This window comes from Papio anubis, chromosome X, assembly GCF_008728515.1.
Source record: "Papio anubis isolate 15944 chromosome X, Panubis1.0, whole genome shotgun sequence".
Lineage (NCBI taxonomy): Eukaryota > Metazoa > Chordata > Mammalia > Primates > Cercopithecidae > Papio > Papio anubis.
In genome coordinates this window covers 96245523-96255507 of record NC_044996.1, presented here as the reverse complement: position 1 = coordinate 96255507, position 9985 = coordinate 96245523, and the positions used below count along the sequence as shown (strand labels likewise).

Below are 9985 nucleotides of genomic sequence, written 5' to 3'. Positions count from 1 at the left end.
CGACCCCTGGCCACTCCCTCGATAGTTTCGGAGGTCGCCGCTGTTCCTCCCCTCACGCTCCATGGCCAGTTGTCGGCCGGGTGGACGCAGGGCAGTCAGCGACGAGTTTTGTGCTCTGGGGCGCGCTCACCTGGTGATCCGCTCAGACCTTGGAAACAGGCTGGCGGGTCCCGTGCCTGGCTCCTGGATCTGCGGGGTGGCCTATCTGGCGGCCAGCAAGGAGGCCTAGCTCCGTTAGCTGAGGACGCTGGACTGGCTCCTTTTTCCACCCCAGGATGCTGTTATTCCAGCACAGGAAGGGCAAGTCGAAACCCAGAGAAATTAGGATACTGTCTGACCTCTGACAACTAAAAGCAGGGACGCAGAACTGGACCCTGAGTTTACTAGGGAATTCTGCAATCTCCACCAGAGCTTTGCACATAGTAGGCACTCAGTGTATTTGCAGGGGAGGTTTATCTCCCACTGTCCCTATTGGGAAACTGGAAATGTGTGGTGGGACTGAGTACTGTTTGAGCTTTTGGAGCCAAAGAATGGTTTGGTGCTCTGAGCATTATGAGGTTATGGGACTCAAAAATTGGAAAGGGCAGGCTGGGCACGGTGGCTCATGCCTGTAATCACACTTTGGGAGGCCAAGGCAGGCGGATCACTTGAGGCCAGGAGTTTGAGACCAGCCTGGCCAACATGGCAAAACCCCATCTCTACTAAGATTATAAAAATTAGCTGGGCATGGTAGTGGGTGCCTGTAATCCTAGCTACTCGGGAGGCTGAGGCAGGAGAATCGCTTGAACCTGGGAGGTGGAGGTTGCAGTGAACTGAGGTAGATCCACTGCACTCCAACTTGGGTGACAGAGCAAGACTCCCTCTCAAGAAAGGAAGGAAGGAAGGAAGGAAGGAAGGAAGGAAGGAAGGAAGGAAGGAAGAAAGAAAGAAAGATTGCAGAGAGCAGGTCCCTTGGAGAGTGAATGAGAGGTGGGACCCAAAATCAAGGAGGCTCTGAATGAATGCATTGGAGTTAGATAGGACACTAGCCGATGTCAGTGGAGGAACGAGGCCTCTTCTGTGTCTGGAAAGGGGAGTGTCTGGAGACATAAGCCCTAAACAGGGAGCATGCGGACACAGTGTGACTGTAGTGGAAGGAGGAATGGGATTGCAGTGAGAGAGGGCCTTTCACCACTACTTTGCCAAATAAGAAATGTAAGGTCTGAGAGGCTCAGGGACCTGCCCAGGTCCCTGCAGCAAGCCAACACCAGTTTCAGGCAGCTTACCTACAACACTCACTTGGTCAGTGACTATTTCACTATGGGCTGTGGATACACTGTGTCCTAATGTCCATTCTGGCTGGTTGTGCAGCCTCTCTGGTTCACCTTTCAGAGGCCCAGTATCCTCGTAGGTGAAAGGGGCTGAACAGTTACTGCTTTCATTCCACCTGCAGTCCCCTGCCTCTTTCACCTCTGACCTGACCTTTTCTAATGGGGGACACCCTGGACCTCCTTCACTACTCCTCCTAGTTCTTGTTGAGACTTCCACACCTGAATCTGGAGAGGGCAGCTTCCAATCTGGGGCTCCAGGTTTTAAGAACCTGTGGATGTGAGAGTGAGGTGCTTACACACTGTGAAGGAGAACTTGAGGCTCTGTAGCTCCATGAATGGGAGGGTCTTGCAGACTGGGGCATTGTCCAAGGGCTGAGGACAGATGGATGGTGAGGGGAGGCATCCAAGCACCAGGCAGAATCTACTAACATCGATCAGGGAGCTTGCCAACTGGATGGGAGACTCAAAGGTCTGGGGATGGGAAACTGCTTTCAGGCTTGGAGGTATTCAGGCTTGAGGAATCATGAAGGAATGAAGGGATCCAAGGATGTCCTCAGGGGACGTGAATTACAGGGGTGGGGGCTCAGGATGCTGGATAGGTGTTCACTGAGAGAGCTGACACCAGCAGGGCGGAAATTCCAGGGGCAGGGGCAAGGACTGGGGCGGAGAGAGTAGTGCATATGTCACCAAGGCTGCTGGCAGGGTTGGGGGTGTAGAGAGGATGCAGACATGAGGGAGGAACTCCAGCCCCACTGCATTGTCTGACACCTCAATGTACCCTTCTGGGAAGTGGGGGTGATGAGATACGCATGGTAAGATTGTCAAGAGAGTTCGGAACAAAGCTTCCAAATTGCTGGTGTTGTGCCTAGTCAAGCTATTTGGTAGCAGTGGAGGTGCTTATCTTTAATGTTGATTACAATCACACTATGGGAGAGCAAACTCTCACTTAGCCCTGCCCCACTGTGGATTCAAACCAATGCCCCTCTTAGCCTCGTCCATTTATGAATACAACCCAATTACCCAGCTGGGCGCAGTGGGTCACGCCTGTAATCCCAGCACCTTGGGAGGCGGAGGTGGACGGAGTTTGAGACCAGCCTGGCCAACATGATGAAAGCCTGTCTCTACCAAAACTACAGAAATTAGCCGGGCGTGGTGGTGGGTGCCTTTAGTCCCAGCTACTCGGGAGGCTGAAGCATGAGAATTGCTTGAACCCAGGAGATGGAGGTTGTAGTGAGCTGAGATCGCACTCCAGCCTGGGTGACAGAGCGAAACTCCACCTCAAAAATAATAATAATTATCAGCATCATTTTTTAAAAACCCAATTACCCCTTTTAGCCTCACGTCATTCAAGGATTAAGTTAATTTCTCTCACAGTCCCACCCAATTCATTAATTTAACAAAATATTGTATTTATTTATTTATTTATTTATTTATTAGAGACGAAGTCTTGCTACATTGGCTAGGCTGGTCTCAAAATTCTGGCCTTAGTGATCTTCTCACCTTGGCCTCCCAAAGTGCTGAAATTACAGGCGTGAGTCATCATGCCCAGCCTGTTTTCAGAATTTATATTTGATTTTTCAAAAGACAGGGTCTTGCTCTGTCACTGAGAGTCGAGTGCAGTGGCATGATCATAGCTCATTGTAATCTTGAAGTCTTGGGCTTAAGTGATCCTCCTGTCTCAGTCTCCCAAGTAGCTGGGACTACAGGTGCATGCCATGACACCCAGCTATTTTAAGTTTTAAGGGGTTGAGCTATAATTGACTTCAATTTTATAGGTTTTGAATATGTTTATATCAGTGAAACAATCACTACAGTGAAGATACTGAACAGGCTGGGTGTGGTGGCTCACCTCTGTAATCCCAGCACATTGGGAGACAGAGGTGGGAGGACTTTTTGAAGCCAGGAGTTTAAGACCAGCCTGGACAACATAGTGAGATCCCCCTGCCCCAGTCTCTACAAAAATGTAAAAAATTTGCCAGGCATTGTGGCACATACGTGTAGTCCTATCTGTTCAGGAGGATCCCTTGAGCCCAGGAGTTTGAAGTTACAATGAGCTATGATTTGCCTGCAATCCAGCCTGCATGTCAGAATGTGACCCTGTCACTTAAAAAAAAAAAAAGAGGCCGGGCGCGGTGGCTCAAGCCTGTAATCCCAGCACTTTGGGAGGCCGAGACGGGCGGATCACGAGGTCAGGAGATCGAGACCATCCTGGCTAACACGGTGAAACCCCGTCTCTACTAAAAAATACAAAAAAATAGCCGGGCGAGGTGGCGGACGCCTGTAGTCCCAACTACTCGGGAGGCTGAGGCAGGAGAATGGCGTGAACCCGGGAGGCGGAGCTTGCAGTGAGCTGAGATCCGGCCACTGCACTCCAGCCTGGGCGGCAGAGCGAGACTCCGTCTCAAAAAAAAAAAAAAAAAAAAAAGAAAGAAAGAAAGAAAAGAAATACTGAGTATAACTATCTCTGCCAAAAGTTTTCTCCTGCCCTTTGTATTTCCTCTTTCCTGCCCTTTTGGCCCCCTCCCTCCAGGCAACCACTAATCCACTTTCTGTCACTGTATATCAGTTTGCATTTTATTAGATTTTTATATAAATGAAATCATATAGCATGTGCTTTTTTGGAGGGTGGGTCTGGCTTCTTTTACCATAATTATTTTTGAGATCCATCCAAATCCTTCATTGTTTTTTATTGCTGAGTTGTATTCCCCTGTATGAGTATACCATAGTTTGTTAACTTATTCACCTACTTGTTTCATTGAAAATTGTTTTCTTTTTAAGAGATGGGGTCTCACTATGTTGCCCAGGCTGGTCTTGAACTCTTGGGCTGAAACAATCTCCTGCCTCCACCTCCAGCCTCCCAAAGTGCTGGGATTACAGGCATTAGCATTTTAAAAATAGAGACAATGTTTCTACGTTTTAAAAATAGAGACAATGGTTCACTATGTTGCCAAGGCTGGTCTCCAACTCCTGAGCTCAAGAGATCCTCCCACCTCAGCCTCCCAAAGTGCTGCAATTACTGGCCTCATTCAACTATTAATGGGCATTTGGGTTATTTCCAGTTTTTGGATATTAACAAATATTATGAACTGAATTGTGTCCACCCATAAATATGTATATATATTTTGTTGTTGTTTTGTTTTTTTGAGAGAAGTCTCACTCTTATCCCCCAGGTTTGAGTGCAATGGCTCGATCTTGGCTCACTGCAACCTCTGCCTCCCGGGTTCAAATGATTCTCCTGCCTCTGCCTCCCAAGTAGCTGGGATTAAGTCACCTGACACCATGCCCGGCTAATTTTTGTATATTTTAGTAGAGATGGGGTTTCACTATGTTGGCCAGGCTGGTCTTGAACTCCTGAACTCAGGTGATTCACCCGCCTCAGCCTCCCAAGGTGCTGGGATTACAGGCGTGAGCCACTGCGCCCAGCCATAAATATATATATGTTAAAGCCCTAACCTCCAATGTGACTGTATCTGAACATAGCTTCTTTAGGAGGCAATTAAGGTAAAATGAGGTCATTAAGGTGGAGCCCTAATCAGATAGGACTGTGGCCTTGTAAGAAACAGAAGAGAGAGATCTCTGCCTCTCTCTGTGTGTGTCTCTCTCATGCCTTTACTCTCCTTCACTCTCTTAATTCCATGTGAGGACACAGCAAGAAGGCAAGCATCTGCAAGCCAAAAGGAGAGACCTCAACAGGAAACAAATTAGCTACCACCTTGATCTTGGACTTTCCAGCTTCCAGAACTGTGAGAAACTTATGTCGTTTAAACCACCCAGTCTATGATATTTTGTTACAGTAGTTCTAAATGAATAAGACAAGATATAAAGGTGCTATGAATATTTGTAAGACAAGGCTATGTAAATGTATGCTTTCTTTTAGATAAATGCGCAGGAGTGGAATGGCTGGCTCATATGTGTATGCTTAATTTTTAAAGACACCACCAAACTGTTTTCTAAAGTTGCAGGCTGGGCGCAGTGGCTCATGCCTGTAATCCCAGCACTTTGGAAGGCCAAGGCGGGCCTTGCCTGTAATCCCAGCACTTTGGGGAGTTCGAGACGAGCCTGACCAACATGGAGAAAACCCCTCTGTACTAAAAATACAAAATTAGGGGGGCGTAGTGGTGCCTGCCTGTAATCCCGGTTACTCAGGAGGCTGAGGCAGGAGAATCACTTGAACCCTGGAGGCAGAGGTTGCAGTGAGCTGAGATCGCGCCATTGCACTCCAGCCTGGGCAACAAGAGCGAAACTCCGTCTCTAAATAAATAAATAAAGTTGCAATATCATTTTACATTTCCACCGGCGGTATAGGAGTTCCATTTCCTTCATATCTTCAGCAACAGTTGGTATAGTCAGGCTTTTAAATTCTAACTAGGACCTTCAGCTGACAGAGTGCGGTGCCTGCAGCAGAGTGAGGCCAAGCACTCCTGCTGGCTCCCACAGCCAGGCCTCCTTGCTGGCCGCCAGGTAGGTCATCGCACGGGTCCAGGAGCCAGGCACGGGACCTGCCAGCCTCAGCCTCCAGGGCCTGGGAGGGCCGCCAGGTGAGCGCGCCCCAGAGCTCAAAATTCATAGCTGGCTGCCCTGTGTCCACCCAGCGGACTACTGGCCATGGAGCCGCGCACAGGGGACGCCGCGGACCCTAGGGGCAGCAGAGGAGGTACAAGGATCAGAGGTGTTGGGGAAGGACAGGGCGAGTCGCCGCCACCTCTTCCCGCCTGTCTGCTCCACACCTTTTCCTTCTGACAGGTGGTAAACAGAGCGGCTCTGGCGCCTAAGTGGCGGTGGCAGGGGGAAGGGGCCCAGCGATGGAGGCTGGGCTCGAGGTCCCCCACCCACACGCACACCTGAGCGAAAGGGCCGCGCACCAGAGCAGGGGAGGGGAATCTCAGAAGTCTCCAGGGAGATGTGCAGATGTGCGGGGAGGGGTCTGCCCGTGGTCACTGGGGACACCTGGGCACTCAGGGTCTGTAGTGAACTGGGAGGAGGGGAACTGGGGTCCCCTGGGGACCTGTGGAGGGGACTCTGGAGGTACGTGGGCCATGGGGGAACAGGCCTTCTGAGGGAATTCATGGGGGTAGCAGGGGTTGCCTAGGATACTTAGAGGGAGAATTGGGGGTTCCGGGGCTACGGGGTCAGGCCGTGTTCTCCCAGGATATCTGGGGAAACGGGGTCCCCTGAGATATCGTGGGCGAGGAGTTGGGCATCCAGGGTGATTGGGGGCAGTCGAGGACCTCACATGGTGTTCGGAGGAGTCCAGGACTGTTGCAGTCAAACAGCGATCTCCAGGGACACCGTGGGAGCAGGCGGGGGTGCACCGGCTACCCGCGATGGTAGGGGATCGCGTGAGAAGGGAGGGACAGCAGTGACCTCCGGAACTAACGAGGGAGTGGTCAGGGGTCGCCAGATATCCTGAGGGCATTTCTAGGTCTTCGAGCGTCCGGAAGCGTGGGGGTTGGCCGAGGCCGAGGGTCGGCGTTGACCTGTCCCCTCTCCCGCGCAGGCCGCGGCCCCTCCCGGCTCGCCGGCCCCAGCGCCCGGCAGCTCCTGGCGCGGCTGGACGCGCGCCCCCTGGCGGCGCGAGCTGCGGTCGATGTGGCGGCGCTGGTACGCAGGGCGGGCGCCACATTGCGCCTGCGCCGGAAGGAGGGTGCGTGACGGGCGCTGAGCCTCCGCTGGGGGAGGGTTCGGAGAGGAGCTGGGTTCAGAGGGGCAGGCCTGGGCGGTCAGCAACTACTGCCTGCCTTGGGTGGGGCCAAGGGGCGCGATTTGGGGGGCGGGGATAGGAGGGTGCTTCGAGTGGGAGGAGCCTTGGGGTTATTCTAGAATATTCCTTGAGGGTTATCACAGTAGGCAAGGGCTGCATTAGTTGAGAGTGCGGAGGTGGATCCCCGTTCTGGCGGCGGGGCTTCGAGGGTCCTTTATGGGGAGGCGGGGCCTGGAGAGTGCTTGAGGGGTGGGGACGCAGCGAAGGGGCAGGCCTGAAATGTGAGTCACGGGGGTGGCGCCTATTGTGACATGAGGGCGGGGCTTGAGATGTCGGGAACGGGATGTGGGTTAGAGGCTAATTAGAGGGCTTGCTATGGAAGGTTCAGGAGCCGAATTTTGGAGTAGCATTCTCCAGGGTGGGCCGAATGGTGTTACTTGAGGGATGTGTTCTGCGTGTTGTTAGAGGGAGATAGGAAGGCCTGGAAGATTATTCACATGGCTGAGCCCAGGATTGTTTGTTAAGAAGGTGGGGTCAGAACAGTTATTTGTTTGGGCTGAGAGCCTTTAAGATTACTTGAGGGGATGGTGCGTAGTTAAATGGTGGGCCAGTTTGTATATGAGCTGCAGGGGCGAGGCAAGTAGATGGGGCTAGAATGTTAACTCAGGGAACAGGTCCTAGGTAGTTTCCATGGCATGTCCCCCGACAGCCCTCTCCACCGCTTTTATCCTCCAGTTGTTAGCGTGCTGGACTCTGCGGACATAGAGGTCACAGATAGTCGCCTGCCTCATGCCACTATTGTGGATCACCGGCCCCAGGTAACATCTTATCCTTCTATTGGAGGCAACCTGCCTCAGGGCAAACTGTGTACACCAGTGTCCTTTATTCCAGCACCGTTGGTTAGAGACACGTAATGCGCCTCCCCAAGTGATCCAGGGTAAGGCACGTAGTGCTCCGAAGCCATCCCAGGCCTCTGGTCATTTCTCTGTGGAGCTGGTCCGCGGTTACGCAGGCTTTGGCCTCACCTTAGGTGGGGGCCGGGATGTTTCTGGGGACACTCCACTGGCCGTGCGCGGGCTGCTAAAGGATGGTCCAGCACAGCGCTGTGGTCGTTTGGAGGTGAGCCCTGAAGACTCTTCCATTGGTTGGTGCTATCCCTGCCTTTGTTTGGGTGCTCTCCTTTTGCTTTTCCAACACGACTGCGTTGCACTCTTCCAGGTCGGGGACCTTGTGCTCCACATCAACGGAGAGTCAACGCAGGGCCTCACCCATGCCCAGGCCGTGGATCGGATCCGAGCTGGAGGCCCCCAGCTCCACCTGGTTCTTCGTCGGCCTCTGGAGACCCACCCTGGCAAGTCTCGAAGGGTGGGAGAGCCCCAAAAAGGAGTTGGTGGGTTTCCCAGGGGAGAGAAGTCAGAGATCAGTGAGGAGAAGAGAGAGGTTCACAGAGTGGAGAGGCTGAGATTCTGGGTGGGAAGGGTTTGGTGATCTCTTTGGGGAGGGTCTGCAGGAGGTCATGGTATTCTCACAAGTAGGGGCAGGGAGGGGCACAGGGTCCCAGGATAGGAATAAAGCAGGGGCAGGGAGGGGTGTCAGTCCCAAGGATAGGAATTTCAGAGGGTGGGCTTTCCAGGTACTGGGGAGAGAGAAGGGAAGGGGTCTAGGATAAAAGCAAGTGTTTGGAAGGAAGGGTCTTAGTTCTCAGAGGGGAAGGCAGAATGGATCTTAGCGTTCTGATCCACGGGGGGGGGGGGGGAACTGGATGGGGATCCAGAGGGTAGGGAGTCTAGTTCTGAAAAACAAAGGGTTGGTGGTTTGGGAGTCAACGGAGGTGGGATGAGAGAGGAGAGAGCAAGGGATCCTAGATGAGAGGCGTTTGATTTCCTTTGGAGATTGTGGGAAATGATTTCTGAGGGGCATGTTCTGGATCCAGGAGGGGAGGGGTCTCGGGAAAGGAGGTGTCGGCGTTGTGAGGGGTGGTGCCGATCCCAGAAGGCCTCGAGGGGAGATTTCTCTAAGGGCCAGGGTCTCATCTCCTGCAGCCTTTGGGTTCTCCTGTCTACCCTCCGCCAAAGGCCCGAATTTCCCTTCCCTACTTCACCACCCAGTCTAATCCGTAGTCCCGTCATGGCTAGATCGCAGCCCAGATCCTGGAGGGCCGGAGGTAACGGGGTGTCGCAGCAGCAGCAGCACTTCCCCAGTTCAGCACCCTCCATCCCGGACGACGCTCAAGAAGACCCGGGGCAGCCCAGAGCCTAGTCCAGAGGCGGTCGCCGATGGCCCCACGGTTTCTCCTCCTGAGCGCTGCACTGAGGATCCCAACGACCAGATCCCGGGTTCCCCGGGGCCCTGGCTAGTGCCCAGCGAGGAACGGCTCTCGCGGGCCCTAGGGGTCCGGGGGACAGCGCAGCTCGCTCAGGAGATGGCAGCCGGAAGGCGGAGGCACTGAGCCTACCTCTGACGGCGCGGGGCTCACTAGTTACCGCCCAACCTGGATCCGGCGCGTGTGGCCGCCGGGCACTTGGCACTTCCCCAAGAGCTTCCACTTGGTCTGGTCCCCCCTCCCGCTGCGCAGTGGCTCTGCCCGCACTCCCCTTGCAGCGTCAGTGGTACGACCCTTCCAGCCCGGCTAGCCTGCGCTTCTGGTTCTGGGAGGGAGAGGTAATAAAATGGTTCGATCTGGTCTTGACTTGCCAGGCGCTCGAGGCGGGGTGGGGCTGCCCAGGCCACTCTGTAAAGGAGCAGGTGGGTTGATCCTGCTTCGAGTAATCGCTAACTAGCTTCATGCTGCTGCTTTCCTGCTTGCACATGGATCTTTGCTTCCGCTGGTCCTCAGCCTGGCGTGGTTTGTTTTTCTCTTCCCCGTCTCCTGCTCCTCTCCTTATTCATCAATTTCACCTTTTTGGAGGTGTACAGGGTCTCACACATAAATTATTGTGCATGGCATGGAGAATGCAGAGGTGAGCCTGTCGTG

General features: G+C 53.5%; 1 protein-coding gene across 1 annotated transcript; it reads left to right on the top strand.

The window, feature by feature from the left end:
• The first annotated feature begins 5915 nt into the window (after positions 1-5915).
• On the top strand, positions 5916-9871 carry MAGIX (MAGI family member, X-linked). The gene is made up of 6 exons (XM_021932624.2): positions 5916-5964; positions 6691-6954; positions 7747-7829; positions 7903-8130; positions 8230-8362; positions 9147-9871. The coding sequence occupies exons 1-6, from the start codon at positions 5916-5918 to the stop codon at positions 9458-9460; spliced, it is 1071 nt and encodes a 356-aa protein (XP_021788316.2). The 3' UTR covers positions 9461-9871.
• The last annotated feature ends 114 nt before the right edge of the window (positions 9872-9985 follow it).

Excerpts from the sequence above, each read along its gene's own strand:
- MAGIX (XM_021932624.2), top strand. The coding sequence starts at position 5,916 with ATGGAGCCGCGCACAGGGGACGCCGCGGACCCTAGGGGCAGCAGAGGA. Across the intron at positions 5,965-6,690 it reads CCCTAGGGGCAGCAGAGGAG|GGAGTGGTCAGGGGTCGCCA; the intron begins GTACAAGGATCA and ends GGAACTAACGAG. Across the intron at positions 7,830-7,902 it reads TTGTGGATCACCGGCCCCAG|CACCGTTGGTTAGAGACACG; the intron begins GTAACATCTTAT and ends CCTTTATTCCAG.